The sequence below is a fragment of the Cricetulus griseus genome, chromosome 3 (genome assembly GCF_003668045.3).
Source record: "Cricetulus griseus strain 17A/GY chromosome 3, alternate assembly CriGri-PICRH-1.0, whole genome shotgun sequence".
In the NCBI taxonomy this organism is placed as follows: domain Eukaryota; kingdom Metazoa; phylum Chordata; class Mammalia; order Rodentia; family Cricetidae; genus Cricetulus; species Cricetulus griseus.
Window position 1 is genome coordinate 182,340,759 of NC_048596.1, and position 19,565 is coordinate 182,360,323.

At 44.5% G+C, this 19,565-nt stretch overlaps 2 protein-coding genes across 9 annotated transcripts in view; both read left to right on the top strand.

The window, feature by feature from the left end:
* The window catches only part of Dus2 (dihydrouridine synthase 2), a 34,314-nt gene extending 30,682 nt beyond the window's left edge, over window positions 1-3,632 (top strand). For all 3 annotated transcript variants that reach the window (XM_027405888.2, XM_027405886.2, XM_035442650.1), the window contains 4 exons: window positions 142-291; window positions 1,822-1,909; window positions 2,785-2,858; window positions 3,058-3,632. In XM_027405888.2, coding sequence (XP_027261689.1) covers window positions 142-291; window positions 1,822-1,909; window positions 2,785-2,858; window positions 3,058-3,295 — 550 coding nt within the window. In that variant the 3' untranslated portion in view covers window positions 3,296-3,632. The remainder of the gene's footprint in view (window positions 1-141; window positions 292-1,821; window positions 1,910-2,784; window positions 2,859-3,057) is intronic.
* Window positions 3,633-10,368: 6,736 nt separating this feature from the next.
* Window positions 10,369-19,565, top strand: part of Nfatc3 (nuclear factor of activated T cells 3) — an 84,809-nt gene continuing 75,612 nt past the window's right edge. For 4 of the 6 annotated variants that reach the window (XR_004769273.1, XM_027405891.2, XM_027405892.2 and 1 more), the window contains exon 1: window positions 10,369-10,727. Coding sequence is in view for 5 of the 6 variants with exons in the window: in XM_027405891.2 (XP_027261692.1) it covers window positions 10,625-10,727 (103 nt within the window). In the remaining variant the exon portion in view is untranslated. The remainder of the gene's footprint in view (window positions 10,728-19,565) is intronic. The other 2 variants (XM_027405893.2, XM_027405895.2) reach the window with 1 other exon arrangement.

The following is a 19,565-nucleotide window of genomic DNA, read 5'->3' on the forward strand; positions in this document are numbered from 1 at the left end:
TAGAGTTTATATATATATATAATATATTATATATATATATATATATATATATATATATTTGTGGTTGTGTAATAGGCTCCTGCAGTACCTTGGATGCTGTTCCACTAAGTTTTCTATTCTGCTTCACCTCCTTCTTCATAGCGAGGCCTTTGGCCTTGGTGCCTTCTATGAAGAGACCATTCGGGAGCTAGATGCCCGGCGAGCTGACCTCTTGGCTAAGACTCCAGAGGCAGTTGAGGAGCCAGCTGAAGATACCTCTGGCATCATTAAGATGGCTATCAAGTTTGACCGGTAGGTTTCTAGTATACTCCAGTTGCCTAGGGGTTTCGGTGGCTGTTATATGTGAATAATGTCAAGTTTAGGAACTTCAGGTCTCCTTAGTGTGGATACTTGTTCCCAGTCTTCAGCTTCCCAAGTAGGTGCTTTTTGTTACTGTTTTTTGCTTTGTTTTTGAGACAGGGTTTCTCTACATAGCTCTGGCTGACCTGGAACTCAGTATGTAGACCTGGCTGGCCTTGAACTCTCAGAGATCCACTTGCCTCTGCCTCCAAAGTTCTGAGATAAAAGGCAGGTGCCACCTCAAGGCTTGTTACTTTTTTGTTGTTGTTCCAAGACAGGGTTTCTCTGTGTAGCTTTGGCTGTCCTGGAACTCACTATCTAGACCAAACTGGCCTTGAACTCACAGAGATCTGCCTGCCTCTGTCTCCTGAGTACTGGGATTATATGCACATAACACTATGCTCAGATTTTTGTTACTGTATTATTTAAGACAGTGTCTCATTTAGCCCAGACTAACCTTGAACTTACTATGTAGCTGTTGATGACCTGATCCTCTTGCCCCCCCCCAAGAGAAGGTGTTTTCAGGGAAGATAGTCCCCAAAAGCCTGGGCAGTATGGGTGGGGGCATATTTTTCTAGGAGAGACAGAATTGAGCCCCACTTTTTCTCGACCCACACATTTCCTTTCACAACTTAGAACAGAGAGATGGGTCTTCTGTCCCTTGGTCTGTGCTTTTCCCCTGGAGTTCCTCAGTGATTTTAGGAACCTTGCCTTTCCTTGACTCTGTACCCCTGCCTACATCACTGCCACTCACTGGCCAGTGGTGACCTCTCTAGGCAGAAGTAGCCTTTGTCTGATTCTTGTCTTACATTTGACTCAGCTTCAAATGGTACCCTCATTCTTGTCCTCTGCCATCTGCCTCTGAGCCTTCTCTGTCTCCATACCCAGATCAGGAGCCAGTCTTACCTGGCAAGAACTTGAGGTGGGGTTAAGAGGACAGCTGGTGGACAGTCATATGCCAGAGAGAGTTCCCAGGGAAGACGAAATATGTCCCTTTCACACTGTCACAGACTGCCTCTGAAGCCAGAGTTTATTGTGTCTGTAGCAGAGCAGATAACCCTGACACTCGCTAGATGGACTCATAGTAGGCACTGAGCTAGAGCTCTTAGCCCCATTGTATAGCCACTTCCATTCCTACCTCCACTCATTCCCTCAGATCTTATCTTAAAAGGCAAAGTGAACCTGCTTTCCTGGCTGCTGAGGGCTGTTTTCCAGGCTGCAGCTCAGAGAACTGGGAGTTCTCACATATGCACTCCTTACTATTCTAAGCATGTAGAAGCCCATCTTCCCTTTAGATAAAAACCTAGGTTGCAACTGCTTGTAGAACAAGAAGGAGGTGGGTACAAAAGTCTTGGGGCAGCAGCCTGATATCTCAGTTTCTCCAGTTCCTGTAGCACCTATCAGTGGCTCATTGGTGGCTCTTGCTAAGGGATAGAATAGAAATGGTGAATGGGCCTTAACTATTTCTCCTCCTTTCCCTAGGAGAGCGTATCCACCCCAAATTACCCCCAAGATGTGCCTGCTGGAATGGTGTCGGAGAGAGAAGTTGCCACAGCCTATGTATGAAACAGTGAGTTTTTCTTGCTGTTGCCTGTATGGCATCCAACCACAGTGCTTCCTACACTAGTATCATCACCCCAGTACACTCACAGCTTATACACTCAGCTCTAGGCTGCTTTGTTAGCATCTGAACTTTATTTCCATAGATGTGCCTAAGTTGCTAGTAGTAGGGATGATTACTGATAGCACTTTACCTCTGACCTTGGGCTTATTGTCCAATTCTGGAGATAAATCCTTGGATTGGGTACAGAATTATGCCCACACATGTGGCCCTTGGGATGAAAACCTTGAGATAGACTTGCTTCACTTCCTTTGGTCCCTGTGGCTGCTCTGTCTTTCCTACTGGCCTCCTGGCCTCCTGGTTTACACTTTCTGGGCTAAGTGACATTTGGAAAACAAATCTAATCTCTGTCTCTTTTGTTTAGGTTACTAGCTCCCCAGAACACAAGACCCCAAGTACCTTGCTGTTTCATCTCTTCCACTCAGTTTTCTACTCTAGCCACATCCCCTGATCCCTCTGCCAGATGTACCTGTTTGCCCCCACCCTTGTCCCTTCTCAGTCCTTTGCCATCTGGCGAACTCCTTTCTCCTGGGAACTGGCCCACATAGAAGTCAGTAGGCAGAGCCCCGTGGTCAGATAAGGGCTCTAATGGTCCTTTGTTTAGTTCAGTGACAGAACTCTGACACACTTGATATCACTGTCAATTTGCATAACTGCCTTTTTCCCCCTGAAGGATACAGCAGGTACTTTCACATGGGCGGAGCATGTGATCATGCAGCCTTCATTTGACTTAAGTTAGAAGTACTTCCCTTTCATTTGTGTGCTCTTCATGTGACAAGGCAGGTGGGCAATCTACTCTGTTTCCTTTGCTCTCTCTGCACCAGGTTCAACGACCCATAGATCGAATGTTCTGCTCTGTTGTCACTGTTGCAGAGCAAAAGTACCAGTCCACACTGTGGTAAGTTTCTCATCAGATGGTGTGGGGATCCAAGTCTACTTTTGGTCTAGGAGAGTTGGGTGTATCATTTGTGAGGGCACTGGATGATGATGTGAGGGCAGTGGTTTTATCAGAATCTCTTCAAAGGATGAGACTCGGGACTTCAGGGCTATAGTCCTGCTGTTTACTTGCTTCATTAATCTTTGCTTCATTTACCCAGGGACAAGTCTAAGAAACTGGCAGAACAGACTGCAGCTATCGTCTGTCTGCGGAGTCAGGGCCTCCCCGAGGGTCGATTGGGTGAGGAGAGCCCCTCCTTGAACAAGCGCAAGCGAGAGGCCCCTAACCAAGATCCTGGGGGTCTCAGAGTTCAGGAGCCAGCACTACCTGGGGAGATATGCAAGAAGCCATTTGTAACCCTGGGAAGTAGTGAAGATGATCTTCTGGAAGGCTGTTGACTACTGTCCCTGCCCTTGTCACCAGTTGGGGGACTGATGTGATGGTGGTTATGGGTGCTGGGGCCTAAACCAGATGCCATTGGACAGTTTGCTGGCCCTTGCCATGAAGAAGTTAGAGGTCTTAGCCCAGGCCATCAGTCTGAAACAAGTGCCAAGGAATGTCCAGCGGTAATACTATCTCCTCTCATAGGTCTAAATATCTAAGCCAAGTTCCCAGTGACCTGAATGTTTTGTTTTGTTTTGTTTTGTTTTTTTGAAAATAAGATTTTCAGGCCTCACCTCTAACTTGACATTGGTACTGTGCAATAAAGACAACCTGACTTTCATCTATGGCCAACTGCTTCAGCCTTGGACTATATCCTGGCATAATTATTCTACTTCTACCCTCTGTGCAGAGCTGGAGAGTCCCAAAGCATTCCTCTTGCATGTAGGGGATGAGTGGACCTTTGGGGTCCACTGGATTGTAGTGAAAGCTGTAAAGGACCAAGAAAACCATTTTAATGGTGGGAAACCTGAGGTGTAAATCATCAGTTGACTTTCCTGCTGAGAGGTTCTGTGTAATCGCAGGAAAAAACAAGGGTGTCTGATACCCCTTAACTGGGCCAACCTAGTTGGAGGGGTGGTGGGTGGTGGTAAGGGCCCCAGAGTCTCCTTTATACCTTACAACTAATTTGACTCAGACCTGATGAAGTGCTTGTTCAGGGCAGGGGCCACCTGGGGGCTGCTGATGGCAGCAATTTGGCTTTTGTGAAATGCAGCATTCACAGATTATACAGTCACTTTCCCCACCCCAATCCTACTTGAGGTGGAAGGAAGTGGTAGATTCTCTTTAATTTCCTCCTGGCAGTGAGAAGCAAACAAACAGCTACCACCACATTTATTGGGGCCTCCCCACTCCCCTGCTGGGAGGGGTGGCCTGACCAAAGGTCTCTGCCCCGCCCCACCCCAGCTTCCTCTGCTGTAAACAGGCTGTGTGACCTTCCTTTTGCCAGGCTATATGGGGGGAGGATTCCCCTCTAGACCAAACCTGTCTTTTCCACAAGTCCCCTGGGACAGCCTCATCACCCTGCATCAGCCTGCAGCCCCTGACCCTGCCTGTCTCTGAATCAAAGGTTTTGTTAGTTAGGCTTTGCCTTTTTCCATTGACACCCACACTTGCTCTTTTTTGTTAGATAATGATGGCATACTTCCAGAGGCCTCTCAGAGCCCCTTGCATTTTGACGTTGGGTTACTTACTCACTTCTGGTAATCTGCCCCATAGTGGGATCAGTTGTCCTCTGCTCATGTGAGCTGGCCTGTGATAGGGTACTATGTGGCTTTGTGTTTCTGCTTGCTGGGACACTGCATTAACTTTTTATCCTAGTACCGTCAGAGTAGGGGGCCCCACTAAGGAGGAAGATGATTTTGGTCTGATCTCAGTCATCAAGATTTAGAAAGTTTGTATCTGGATTTGTTTGTTTCTACTAAACCTACCTTAAAATTCTCCCTTTACTTTTCCTTATACTTAAGACTGGAAGTAGGAAGATCAAGGGCCCAGAGGACCACTTCCTCCAAGCATGCTGGGAGAGGATTCTGGGGACAAAGCATCAAGTGCATTCTAAGCGGTCCTGGGCATTGGTATCAAGCCTCTTCTCCCACTAGTGTGGTTTTCCTGGGGAAACCCCTTCCTTGGCAAGGTCAGACTCATTTTCTCTGCTACAGGAAGCAGAGACAAGGGTAGAGTGCTGCTAAGATTCAGGTTGTGTTGAGGGGGAGGAAGGGGAAGGAACTCTGAGGACCCTGCAGAGAGGCTTAAAGCCAGCTGCGGAGGGTTGGTTAGTTTGTGTGCAATGATGGGGGATAGGTGGCAAAGATCCTGGATGGATGTTTTGATCCTCATTCTCAAACAGTTCCAAACAATTTCTTCATTATCATTAGCATGATGTTAAACTCTGTGACCTGACCAAGATCTGGGACTGACTGAGAGGCCCACTCAAGCCAGAAGCCATTGTCTCCTCCTAGAATAATTCCTAGGCTAGTAGTAGCATCCACCCATTCATGTCCTTGATTGACGTGTATTCTCCTTAGCACATCACATTATGAGGGTCTTTTTTTTTTTAAAAAAAAAAAAAAAGTATCTTGTACAGTCCAAGCTAGCTTTTAACTTTATTTACTTATATTTTATTTATTCTTTATTACGTGTGTGGGGTGATGCATCTGGATAGCAGAGGATGACTTTGTGGAGTCATTTGTCTTACTTGGTTTCCAGGGATCAAACTCAGGCTTGTGTGGCAAGTGCCATCTCGTTACCCCTTGTACAGATTTTTCTTTTTAGAGTTTATTTTTACTTCCAGCTTCATACTGTGCTGGGGATTGAATCCAGGATGCAGTCTTGTAACTGTCTTAGTTAGGATTTCTATTGATTCAACAAAGTACCATGGCCAAAAAGCAAGCTGGGAGAGGAGAGGGCTTATTGCTGTTCATCACTAAAGGAAGTCAGGACAGGAACTCAAACAGGGCAGGATCCTAGAGGCAGGAGCTGATGCAGAGGCTATGGAGGGGTGCTGCTTACTGGCTTGCTTCCCCTGGCTTGCTTAGCCCACTTTCTTATAGAACCCAGGACCAGCAGCTGAGGTGTGGCACCACCCACCATGGACTGGGCCCTTCCCCATTGATCACTAAATGATAAAATGCCTTACAGCTGGATCTCATGGAGGCATTTCCTCAAATGAGGCTCCAACTGCTGATGACTTTAGCTTGTGTCAAGTTGACACACAAAAGCAGCCAGTAAACTGACTTACATCCTCAGTGACAATTATTATTCTGCCCCCCCAAAAGGGTTTGTTATATAGCCCAGCTGGCCTGAAACTTGTTATGTAGACCACACTGGCTTCCAACTTGTGGGGAATCCTTAGTCTAGCAGGAGAAGACAAAGTGATGACCTGGGTTCTCATTACTCTCTGCTGACTTTATGCTGACTTTAGTAACTAATGTTTTGAGGTTGTAGTTGACTGGTCTTAACCTATCTATCCAAACTGAAAAACTGCTCAGGGGCAGTCCTTTTCCCTATGGCCAGCATTGGCATGGGGGTAGAGAGCAGGCACAGCAAACTAAAATAAGAGTTTAGAGTCTAGAGTAGGGGGCATGTTAATATGGCACAGAGGGGAAGAATTTCTAAACTTGAAGGTTCCTGGTTTTCTCTAGTATGAAACAAGAGACTGGGCTGGGCTAAACTGTACCATCCCATGGCTCCAAGGCATGGAAGGAGCTTTTGCAGTAGAGTCCATAGCCAGGCCTTTGGCAACAGAGGAAAGAAAAAGGGTTATTTTGACTCCAGAGACCCTCCACAGTCTCTGCCTACTCTGAACTTCTATCTACTTCTATCTTCAGCATCCCCCCACACCAAAAGTTCTGCAGATGGAATAGATGATGAGCAAGAGCTTTGTGTGTGGCGGGGGAGTTTTGGCCCTAGCCGGGGAAGAGTGAAAAGAGTATGCATATATGAGGAGGGGAGCCTTTGTGTGTGTTGGGGGGAATTTTCATGACCTACAGGATCCCATTTTGATCTCTCCCTGCCCCCCACAGTCCACTCTACCTTTTTTTTTTTTTTTTAACCAAAGATAGTGACTCATTTCCTACAATTGATTCTTACCTCTGCTGAGCCTTTATCGCTGTGTTAGAGGCTTAGTTTACCCCAAACCAGAAGCCTTCCCTACAACATGACCCCTTTCTGGATATTCTCAAGTACTGGGAAAAAAGATCTATTGCTGAGCATTTAATAAATGGATAGAAGCTACCATCTGTAGCTTCTCTGTGATCCCTTATGAAGTGTTGGAATTGACAGGCCAGGGTCTACATTCTGCCTCCCTAGCCAGATTTTGATTTTTTTTAAAGATTTATTTATTTTGGCTTTATGCACATGAGTGTTTTGCCTACTTTTATTTATGTGTACTACATGTGTGCCTTGTGCCTGTCAATCCAGAAAAGGGCATCAGATCCCTTGGAAGTTACATGGTTGTGAGTCAGCATGTCGGTGCTGGGAACAAAATCCAGGTCCTGTGGAAGAACAGCAAGTATTGTTAATCACTGCTCCTCTGTCTCTACTTAGCCTAATGGGCTGAGCCCAGGTTCAGGTGGTCATAGCGGAGTGAGGGTAGACGGGTCCACTGTCTTAGTCTGAGTTCTAAGTGTGTGTCTACTAATGGGACTGAAGTTGCTGTGAGCCTAATGGGGAGATGGAAGTAAGCTGACCAAAATTTGGGGACCTTGTAGGATAGTAGTTGAAAAGTTCAGGCATTATGCTGGCCTGCCTCTGTTACCTGGCAGAATCCACTCAGGCAGTACCCTGGTCAGCCCAGGGTTCCATGGGAACTAAGTCTACACGAAGGTGTAGAGGACCCCTTTAAAAAATAGACCCCTGCCCACTTATGCTCTCTTCTCTCCTCTCCTCCCCTCTTCTCTCTCTGCCCACCTCCTCTCCTCTCCTCTCCTCTCCTCTCCTCTCCTCTCCTCTCCTCTCCTCTCCTCTCCTCTCCTCTCCTCTCCTCTCCTCTCTCTCTCTCTCTCCTCTCCTCTCTCCTCTCCTCTCCTCTCCTCTCTCCTCTCCTCTCCTCCTCTCCTCTCCTCTCCTCTCCTCTCTCTCTCTCTCTCCTCTCCTCTCCCTCTCCTCTCTCCTCTCCCTCTCCCCTCCCCTCCTCTCCCCTCCCCTCTCTCCTCTTCTCTTCTCTCTGCCTCTTCTCGTACACTTTCACTGCCTCTCTCTCGAGACTGGCCATGGCGGTCAGCCATTAACCCTGTTCCTCTTCTCTCTTAGTCTCTCTACTCTGCTGGGCCTATAATAAACTGGTAATGTATTCTCTTAGTCTCATGTCTGATCTTGCGCCCTTATTTCAAATTTAAGCAAAAGAATAACAGTAGGATCATGTGAACTAGTTGGTACACCTATATAGCCTGCCTCGAACAAAAGGTTGCAGAGCTGATGTAGCATTTGTTCTCCTAGTTTCATAATCTTTAGGTTAGACTCTCATAAGGCAGGAGAGCTTTTTGTGAAGTATTTTCACCCATCTAATATGTTAATTCTGTCTGCATTTCTTGTTTGTTTGTTTTGAAACAGGACCTTATGTACCCCCAAGTTGTCCTCAGACTTACTATGTAACACAGAATGACCTTGAGCTCCAGATTTTTTTGCCTTCACCTTTCAAGTGCTGGGATTATGGGCAGTTGCCACTAGGCCTGATTGCTTTCTGTTCTGCTGCTTTTAATGTCTGCAGCCAAGTGTTCCATATAGAACTGACTATGTTAGTCTCCTGCTTTAAACCCTTGTGTGTCCCTACTGTCCTCAGGATAAAGTCCAAACATCACACAGTGACCTATTGTACTCTGCCCTCCCTCTCAGAGTCACCTTTAACTACTGCCCACTGTTCTCTTTCTGGAACAAACTTTGCTCATCTTTTGTCTGGCTCTCCAGATCCTACTAGCCTATGAGGCCCTGTAGTTTTGGGTGTGTGGGTGGGTGGTGAATGTCCTCAGAGCTCCTACCATAGCTCTAATCTCTTCGCACAGTAATTATATATTTGCTATTCCTCTTTCCTAACCCTGAAGGGAGATTATCTCTGTATCTCCAGGTCCTGTATAAGTACTGGGTTAAAGCCCTGAGCAGGAATGAACCAGTCTAAGATGAATGGCTCACAGTCTCAGAACATTCCTTGCTCTTCTGAACCTAGGCTTAGTTGGGCCTCACGAGTAGCCCAGGAATCACTGAGATACCGAGATCTTTGCCAGGAGCTTATCTTTGTCACATTCTCCCAGGGGCTTTTTGTGAGTAGTATGAGATGTGCTGGGGGGAGGGTGTGATTGGCTTCTCCCAACTCCCTCCCTCCCTCTCTTTCTCTGAGGGGCAGGTTTCGAGACAGGGTTTCTCTGTATTGTTTTGGAGCCTGTCCTGGAACTCACTTGGTAGACCAGGCTGACCTCGAACTCACAGAGATCCTCCTGCCTCTGCCTCCAGAGTGCTGGGAGTAAAGGTGTGTGCCACCAACGCTCAAAGCCCGACCCCAACTCCCTCTCTTAATCATGCCCCAAGTAAACATGATTGAGTCCCCAGACTCCAAGGTATGATGTTTTGGGCCATCCCCTGTTTCACAGGGGCAGGTGGGCTCTTTGGGGTGGAGCCAAAATTGAAAATGGGTTCTTTTGACAGTGTCACTTCCCATATGTGGTCATTCGCTCCGTGTCACAATACCTCTCAGTTTCGTGGTTGTGTACGGGGACGCAGAAGTCAAGGGGCCTTTCCTCTGTGAATGCTCAACTTCCATCGGGGACCAGCTCTGGCCCCTGTTTTAAGTGAAACCTAGAATGCACTGTGTTCTCTCTCAAGAGATCAGTATCTGGGCCGGCTAGTGGGGACAAAGGCACTGCCATTGAAGCGGGGGTGGGGTGGGGCGACCACAGGGGTGGATCTGAATCAACTCTAGACTTGTCTCTCAAGGTTTCTTTCAGCTTCACCTAAATTTCCCTAGAAGCTCGAGCCGATCCCTGACCTCTCGAGACTTCGCCACTGAAGTTGGTATGGAGGGATGAGGGAATGAGTGGTGTATAAGTATATAAGTAACCCTGACATGGTCTGATGCATCTTCTTTAAACGAGGAGGAAAGACCTCGGTGAGGGCAAATACCAGGATACCCAGGACCCTAGGGTTCTACTGCCCCTTCCTCGACGGGAGTTCCGCCCAACGGGGAAAGGGACGGTCTCCAATTGGCCTATGGTGGGTTCCCAATCTAATTAGACAACGCAATTGGTCCCTACACTCATCTTAGAAATTGCGGAAGAAATAGACTAACTACAACTCCCGAGAGGGAGCAGGGCTCCACAGCTCCTTGTTCACGTGACTTCCTCCTTGCCGAGGATTCACGCGATAGGCCTGTGAGGAGGCGGGGCCCATGACTGTCAGCGGAGCCTGCGGCCTATGGGCCGCCCCGTCGGATGGGAGCGCGGCGGGGGGCGGGGCGGGGCTGGGCGCGCTGCTGGGCGCTGGAGCGCGCCCGCGGCGGCGGCGGTGGCGGCAGTGCAGTCGGCTGTGGGAGGGGGGGCGGGGAACCTTGGTTGAGGCGACCGTGGCTGTTAGGCTAGGCACCCTCGACTGGCGGCGGAGGCGGAGGCGGCTCCTGGTGCGGCGGGGCGCTCGGCCAGCTTTCTAGGTCGGAACGGAACGGAACGCTCGGCTTCGCGGGCCCCGCCCGGAAAGTTTGCTGTGGAGCCGCGACCTCCTGGCCGGCGCGGCCCAGCATGAAGCGGCGCTGAGGAGCCGCCGCGGCCGCCTGAGGAGGAGCCGCAGCACCCGGGGCCACGCCGATGACTACTGCAAACTGTGGCGCCCACGACGAGCTCGACTTCAAACTCGTCTTTGGCGAGGACGGGGCACCAGCGCCGGTGTCCCAGGTCTCGCGGCCTGCAGGTGGGTACTGGGCCATCCTGGACTGTGGAGCGTGCCCTCCCCGCGCTCCCGCCGGCTCGCCTTTCCCCGGGTCCCCCCTGGTGCGTGCGTGTGGTGAGTGAAGCCTGATTTAATTTGAGGAGGAGAAGGCGTGTGGTTCGCGGCGACGTGGAAGTGGCTTGGCTGGAAGCGAAGCCGCAGGGAACTCGACTCCGGGAGGCCAGTGGCCGATAGACGCCCGGAGTTTGGTGGCAGAGGGTTCGGGCCAAAGCCCCAAGAGGTTTCTGGTTGTTGCTGCCGTGCCAGCGTGGTGCTGAGGAAACGTCCCCGAGAAGCTAGCGTAAGCGCGCTTAGCTGTTCTTAGGTTGCTCCTGAAATTTTTTATTTGAAAGATACGTACTCTTGTAGTGAAGGAACCTTTTAAAATTCGTATGTTTTCTTAAATTTACTTTGCTAGGAGAGCAACACATTTGAGAAACTGTTCCATTTTGCAAATTTATATTCTACACTTAATTTCAAGTATATTATAACGGACTTTTCTGAAAACTGGGTTTTACTTGAGCAAAGTGTTTCTGGAGATTTTTTTTTTAAGTTAAGATGCTTTTTTTTCTTAAATCCCCCAAGAATGTACTAGAAGTCAACTTTTGTTTTAAGAGAAAGGTTTTCTCAGAAGATTTTTTTAAAGCCGGGCACCATAATGCTTGCAGGTCAGACCAGTCAGGAAATAGAAACGGGATGATGACTGGGGACTTAACGCTCTCCTGTGACCTGGTTTGGAATGGTGTGGTTCATTAAGTTCAGTTTCCCTATTACATATGTAACAGAACTTAGAAAAGAAGATGTATAAGAGTATCTCTGTTTATTCTTTCCAGTATTAGTGAGTTACTAACTGTTGTTCATATTATATTGAAGTCCAGTAGATTGGTTTCCCAGAGTTACCTTGAAGGAATTTTTGTTTTGTAAGCTGAGTCTCTAGGTGATACATTACCTATTTTATTGGTTCCTTTTCAGCCTTTATATATTAGATGGCCTTTTTCAATGTAATAAATAATTATAATAGTTAAGTGTTGGCTGTGTTTATTTTCAGTGCCATTTACATTAATTGAGCCAAGCTTATATTGAAGACACTACTGGATACTTAGTTGTGTAGTGTTGTTACATTGATGCAAAAAGTACTGGGCTTCTGAAGGAAATTGGGAAATAGATGAAAAAGACACATAGCCCAAATAACTGAATTATTAGGCAAACTGAATTTCATCTATAAATTAGATAAAAGAAACAGGCCCGGCGGGGTGTATTGAGACGATGACATTGAATTGTACTTAGATTATGGAGATTTAAAAAAAAAAAAAGAACTTGTTTGAGTGAATTTTTAGGAAGTTTGTAACTGGATTTGGTTTTTTTTTTTTTTTTTTTTTTTTTGGTTTTTCAAGACAGGGTTTCTCTGTGGCTTTGGAGGCTGTCCTGGAACTAGCTCTTGTAGACCAGGCTGGTCTCGAACTCACAGAGATCCACCTGCCTCTACCTCCCGAGTCCTGGGACTAAAGCCATACGCCACCACTGCCCGGCCTTGTAACTTGATTTGTAATTGTAATTCCCAGAGGTAGTTATGAACAGTTTTATTTTTATTTTTTTTTATCAGAAGCCCACTTTAAAATATTCTGGGAGGTTTTCTTCCTCTTGTCTTTCATTTTTTTGTTTTTCTATCATTTCTTTCTTAGATAGTCTCTAGTTTCGAGTGGTCTCCTGTCTCATCTTCCAACTGCTTGGATTGGAGGCATGTGCCACCATATTCAGTGTTTCTTAAAAATATTTGTTTCCAACAGGGTGGTGCACACCTTTAGTCCCAGCACTCAGGAGGCAGGCCATCTCTGTGAGTTGGAGGCTAGCCTCGTCAGGGCTGTTACACAAAGAAACCCTGTCTCAAAACAAACAAAAAAATTGTTTCCCATTATGGTGAAATTCATATGAAAAAAATAAAACTTTTTGCTTTTGTATTTTATTGAGACATTGTTTCACTATGTATCACAGGCTAGCCTAGAACTCACTACATAGCCCAGGCTGGCCTCAAAATGGAAGCATTCTTCCTGCTTCATCCTCAGAGTACTGGGATAACTGAAGTAAGACACCACCCTCAGCTGTTTTATTTAACACAGTTGTTGAATTTTAATGAGTAATGCCACTTAAGTGTTAAATCAATACTTTTTTTTTCATGGTAATTAGTATTGTTTTGGTTCTTTGGCTGTTCCATAAGATAGTAAATCTTGGTAATTTTGGCCTACATTGGTTCTACCTTTCTCAGAAGGTTTGAGAATAGATAGAGCACATTGAAATTTCCATACAGTGAAAAGGCTTTTGAAAAATTCTTTGTGAAGGCTGAACATGGTGGCAAACACCTTGAATCCCCCAGCCCTTGGGAAGCAGAGGTAGGTGGAGATCTCTCAGAGTTCAAGGCCAGCCTGATCTACATAGAGACTTCCAGGACAGTCATTTTTTCTTTTTTTTTAATATCAAACTATTTTGTTAAACTTTTTCCTAGTATCTAGCTTCATATATCCCAGTAAGTAGAGATTTTAGAAACATTAATGTGGGGTGTCAGGCAAAGTATTTAATGTAACTCAGTGTTGTGTTTGTAATCCAGGTACTTCAGAGGAGGTAGAGGCAGGCAGACCATAACAATTTTGAGGCTAATGTGGTTTATGTAGAGAATTCCAGGCTATCCAGAACTATATGGTAAGATCTTGCTCAGAAAACCAATAAACAATAAAAACCACCTATGTTTAGTGCATTCCATTATTATGAAGAACAGCTTCTAGTATTCCAATGTATTGTTTGCAGCTCTCTGGTTTAGTTTGCTGTTCTAATTGTTATCTTAAAATTCAGTTTGTTTTTGTGTGTGTGCATACATATGTGGGTGTGAACTTGTAATGTGCAAGTTACAGGTCATCCTCAGGTGTCATTCTCAGTAACATTGCCCTCCTGTTTTGGCATAGGTCTCTTCATTGGTCTGGAGCTTACCAATTAGATTTATCTATCTAGTGAACCCCGGGGATCCTTGTGTCTCTGCCTCTCCAATGCTGAGGTCACACCCAGCATTTTAAATTTGGTTCTGGGAACCAACCTTAGGTCCTAATACTTGTGATGCAAGGGCTTTACCTACTGAATTCTCTCTCCATCCTATTTATTTAGACAAGGTCTTCCTATATTATCTCCTAGCTGTCCTCTCACTATATACTGGAGGATGATCTTGGAACCATTTCATGTGATCCTCCTATTTCTACTTCCCAAATGGTAGAATTATAAGCATGTCTTACCACATGTACCTATTCAATTTCAGTTTATTTGAGACAAGGTCCCACAAAACATAAGCTTGAACTCACTCAAAGTTTTTGTGTGTATGCTTTGGAGTGTGTGTGTGTCTGTGTGTGTGTGTGTGTGTGTGTGTGTGTGTGTGTGTGTCTGTGTGTCCATGTGTCCATGTGTACACATGGAGGCCAGAGGAGGAAGTGCAGTGTTCCGCTTTATCATTCTATATTATTCCCTTGAAGTCAGTGTCTTTCACTGAACCTGAAGCTATGCTGGTGGCCAGTGAGCCCTAAACAATACAGTCTCTATCTATCTCCCACCTTGCTGCAGTTATAGGCAGTTGTGAACCACCCATTGTGGATCCTCATAATTGTTGAGCTATGTTTCTAGCCCCGAAATTCATTAAATATTTTTAGTCCAAAATGAGAATCACCAGAAGAAATGCATGCTACATTCAGTATAATATTTTATCTACTGCTGTTTTTGATGAGAAGAAATATCTTTGCCATATAATGTATTTATGCAAGAAATTTACATAATCCCCTCAAATATGAATAGCTCAGGCTATTCTCAAACTCATGGTAGTTTTCCTGTCTTAGCCACACCTACTACACAGGTTTTTCATGTGTAAACTTGAGGGGTTTTTCCTAGATAGAGTCTTTGGCTGTAATTTACTTTGGGTAGTGCTCTGTCAGTGCTGTCAATATAATTTACTGTCTCTTTGATAAATTATCTTCTAATGTCCCAGTTTTTATTTTTTGGGTACAGTCTTATCATGTAGTCCAAGCTGGTCTTGAATTTATAACCTTCTGTCAGTGTCCCTTATGCCAGGATGGCAGAACTGTGCCACCATGCCCAGCTCAGTTATTATTTTCACTAAATGCTTTTGTTTAGTCCATTGTAAATGGGGTAATACACATGTCACAAAACTCACAACTGCTTGTAATTCCAGCTCCAGGGAGGTCTCACACCTTTGGCCTCTGTAGGTGCCTGCACTCACATGACCATACCCACACAATTTAAAGTAATAAAATCTTAAAAAACAAAACAAAAAAACCCCACAAAACTGACATGAGTTGGAGTATTTGGTCTTAGGTATTTTTATTTTATTCTTTAAGAGTTTTTTTTTTTTAACATATTATATATGGATGTTTGTGTGTATATCTGTGCTCTATATACAAGCAGTGCTCTCAGAAGCCAGAAGTGGGATTGGAGTTACAGATGGTCATAAGCCACTGTGTAGGTCATGGGAATCTAATCCAGGTTCTATGGAAGAGCAGTCAGTACTCTGAGCTCTTAACTGCTGAGCTGTCTCTCTTCACTCCAGTTTCATTACTTTTTTTAAAAAATTCTGGGCATGGCTATACACACCTGTAATCCCAACATTCAGAAGCCAGAGGCAGGAGGATCTCTGTAAATTCAAGGCCACCCTGGTCTCCACAGTGGAGTTCCAGGACAAGCAGGGCTACATAGATACATAGACCTTATTTAAAAAAAAAAAAAATTATTGGTACATTTACTTTGTGTGTGTGTGTGATGCATGTGGGGGTCAAAAGACAACTTGGGAATCAGTTCTCTTTTTCCACTGTGTGAGTTTCAGGGTTAAAAGTCAGGTTTTCAGGCTTGATAGCAGTCTTACGCCTCTAAGCCTTCTGGCGAGCCCTATTTTGAAGCGAGATTCATTCAATGATCATACAAGTATAATTAGATGAAAAAAGGGAAGTTTATTATGATTTTCTGTAATATTTGTACAGCTCATTTATTAGGTATTGTAGAAGAGAATTTGATTGCTGCTAATACATATTTTCATACCATAGGCTAGATTTTTCTGTAGACTTGTATGCAGTGAGAGTATGTATTGAGTAATTGAATCAGTGGTTAACATTTCACTGTTTACTTGAAATAATAGTTTAATATTACGCTTTTGTGTGTTTGTTTTGTTTTGAGGTAGGGTCTTGTGTATGCCAATCTGGGCTATCTAACCAAAACTGATCTTGAACTCCTGATCCTGCTGCCTCCACTTCCCAAGTACAGGGATTACAAGCTTGCACCATTTTTCTTAGCTTTATTTATTTAGTTCCTTTAAGATAGGGTCTCACTTTGTAATCCTAGCTGGCCTGGAACTCACCATGTAGACCAGGTTAGTCAGGAACTCATAGAGATTCTCCTGCCTTTGCTCCTCAAGTACTGGGATTAAGGGAGTGTTATCACCAAGCTTAGCTGTTTTATTATTTTTATTATAATTTACATTTTTGATTTATTTTTAATTTTTTGAGAAAGGGTCTCGTATAGTCCAAGCTGTCCAAGCTGTCGTAGGCTTGGATTATTCTCTAGTGCTGGGATTACAGGTGTGGACCATCATGCACTGTTTGTTTCACACTTTTCTTGATGGGGATGGAAGCTGCTCCTAAGGATACTAGCAAAGTTGTGTGGTAGAGATAAGTAAGTGTATTTTAGTGAGTATGAGGAAAACCCAGGGGGAAAAAAGTAAGAGTGGTAATTGCTTTGTTAAAAACATTGATCTAAACTGGCTGTTGGTGGCATATGCCTTTAATCCTAGCACTCCGGAAGGCAGAGGCAGACAGATCTCTGAGTTTGAGGCCAGTCTGGTCTACAGAGTTCCAAGACAGGCTCCAAAGCAATACAGAGAAACCCTGTCTCAAAAAACAAAACAAACAAACAAAAATTGATCTGTCTGGGCAGTGGTGGCACTCACCTTTAATCCAAGCACTCAGGAGGCAGAGGCAGGTAGATCTCTGAGTTCCAGGCCGGTCTAATCTACAGAGCAAGTTCCAGGACAGCCAGGCCTATCTATACAGAGAAACCCTGCCTTAAGCTAACTGAATGAATGAATGAATGAATGAATGAATGAGCGAGCTGACTAAACAAATAAATAGACAGATAAATAAATTCAGTTAATGTCAGGCATGATGATGTATACCTGTAACCCTAGCACTTGGATAGTGGAAGCGGGGTGGATCAGGAGTTCAAGATAAGCCTGTAATTATTAGATACAAAGTTTGAGGCCATCCTGGGCTACCTGAAATTCTGTTTCCAGAAACCAGTAATATAAGGACTGTTATGCAAGTCTGAAGACCTGGGTTTCAAGTCTGAAAACCCTGAACTCCCTGTAAAGATGTAAGGAAAGACCTGATTTCCAAGGTTCTGACCTCCATATGTCCATATGCATGCTGTGATATGCCTACACTAATGCATCAGACATACATACATACATACAGTAATTTTAAAAATAAGAAACCAACAAGACAAAACAAAATCCTATGTTTATCTTTAAATTTTTAAAATGTTTTTTGTGTCTGCATGCACTGCTACAGTTTGTGTTTTGAGGACCGAGACAACTTGAGGGAGTGTCAGTACTCTCCTTCCACTCTGTAGGCTCTAGGAATTGAACTCAGCTTGTCGCCTTGGAGGCAAGCACTTTTACTTGCTGAGATACCAGGCTGGCCCTCAGTCTTTTGTTTTCATCACATTGTGTTTTGGGACTGGGCCTTGGGTTTGTGTGTCTGATTTTTGTTTGTTTTTCTTACCAATATTGTAGTCTTTTTATTTCTAAAAACGCATCTGTAATGTTACTGCTACTGATTTTACTTCAGTTTGCAATACAATTTAAAATTGTACCAGTCTTCAGAGAGCTTTCTTCTTATAGCTGCAACCTTCCAGAGATAGGTTAAAATTCTTCTGTAAAATATTTCACAATGATAGTAGATGGGTTCCTGGAGATAGTGACTTTCTCAGTAGTTACAAAGGTAGAAAGGCCCCACATTGTGTTAATTTTAGAGCAGTCTTCATTATCTGCTGCTTCTCTGTAGGAGTTAGAGCATGCCCTATCCTTTATTGTCTTGAGGCTTCTTGTTAAGTTCCTCCAGTTCAGGTGGTTTTGACAAGCATCTTCATCCCTTTCTCAAGCATTCTCAGGTAGTATCTCAGAGAACTGAAGCAGAGTACTTCAGAGTTCATAGTTCAGTTTCCTACTTCAAAGGAAATTTCCCCATTGTTGTGACCAAATACTCAGAAATAATCTAACTTGAGGGAGGATTTACTTTGTTCATGTTTTTAGGGAATACTGTTCATTATGGCAGGGAAGGTTAGCTGTGGTAGCCAAGATGGCTGCTGGTTACATTATTTCACAATCAGGAAATCAAGGTGAATACTGGTGTTCCATTATTTTTTTCTTTATCTTTTGAGAAAATGTAGCCCAGACTGTACTTCAATTCTTCTTTTGAGCTGGGACAGCGATTCTCTATGTAGCTTTGGAATCTGTCCTGGAATTGACTCTGTAGACCAGGCTGGCCTAGAACTCACAGAGATCTGACCACTTGTGCCTCCCAAGTGTTGAGATTGAAGCCGTGTGCAACTACTGGCTTTTTTATTTTGGGGATTTTTGTTTGTTTCTTTGTTTTGTTTTTGATAATAGGGTTTCTCTATGTAACTATCCTGGAACTTGCTCTGTAGACCAGGCTAGCTTGTAACTCAGGGATCCACTTGTCTCTTCCTCCCCAGTGCTGGGATTAAAGGTAAGGGAAACCAAATCAATTTTGCCCTACAGTTCTTTAAAAAAGAGACTTTTTTTGGGGGGGGGCTCTTTCAAGACAGGGTTTCTGTGTGTAGCCCTGGCTGTCCTGGAGCTCACTTTGTCAGACTAGCCTCAAATTCAAATTCACAGAGATCCTCCTGTCTCTGCCTCCTGAGTGCTGGGATTGAAGTGCACCACCACTACCCAGTGCCCTTCAGGTCTTTTTTTTTTTCCCCCAGACAGGATTTCTCTGTAACTTTGGTTTGGAGCCTGTACTGGAACTCACTCTGTAGACCAGGGCTGGTCTTGAACTCACAGATCCTCCAGTTTATGCCTCCCCAGTGCTGGGATTAAAGGCTTGTGCCATCATCGACTGGCTGCCCTTCATTTCTTTTCCTTTTCTTTTTAAGATTTTATTTATTTATTATGTATACAACATTCTGCTTCCATGTATATCTGTACACTAGAAGAGGGCACCAGATCTCATAAAGGATGGTTGTGAGCCACCATGTCTTGCTGGGAATTGAACTCAGGACCTCTGGAAGAGCACTCAGTGCTCTTAACCTCTGAGCCATTTCTCCAGGCCCCATTTCTTAATCCTGCCTTAGCTTCCCAAATGTTAGGATTATAGGCATGCACTATCATGCCAAACCTAGAAGTACAATGTTAAGAGCTTTGTTATTCCTGTATTTCCTAAGGTCTTCCCATTTGCTAATACAGAAGAGATATTTTAGCATATATTCTGAAATATTAGTAGAGATTTTACTGTAGTGTTTTATAGAATAATATAAAAATAAAACTTAGGTGAAAGAAGAGGATCAAAAGTTCAAGGCTAGTTTTAGCAACATATCCATTTCAAGCTAGCCTGGGGTACATCAGAATCAACTTAAATCACCCCCCTTTTTTTTTCTTGAGACAGGATCTCATGTATCCTTGGATGGTATTGAACTTGTATACTAAAGATGACTTTGAACTTTTCTTTTTCTTTTTATATAAATTGGCTTTGAACTTCTGATCCT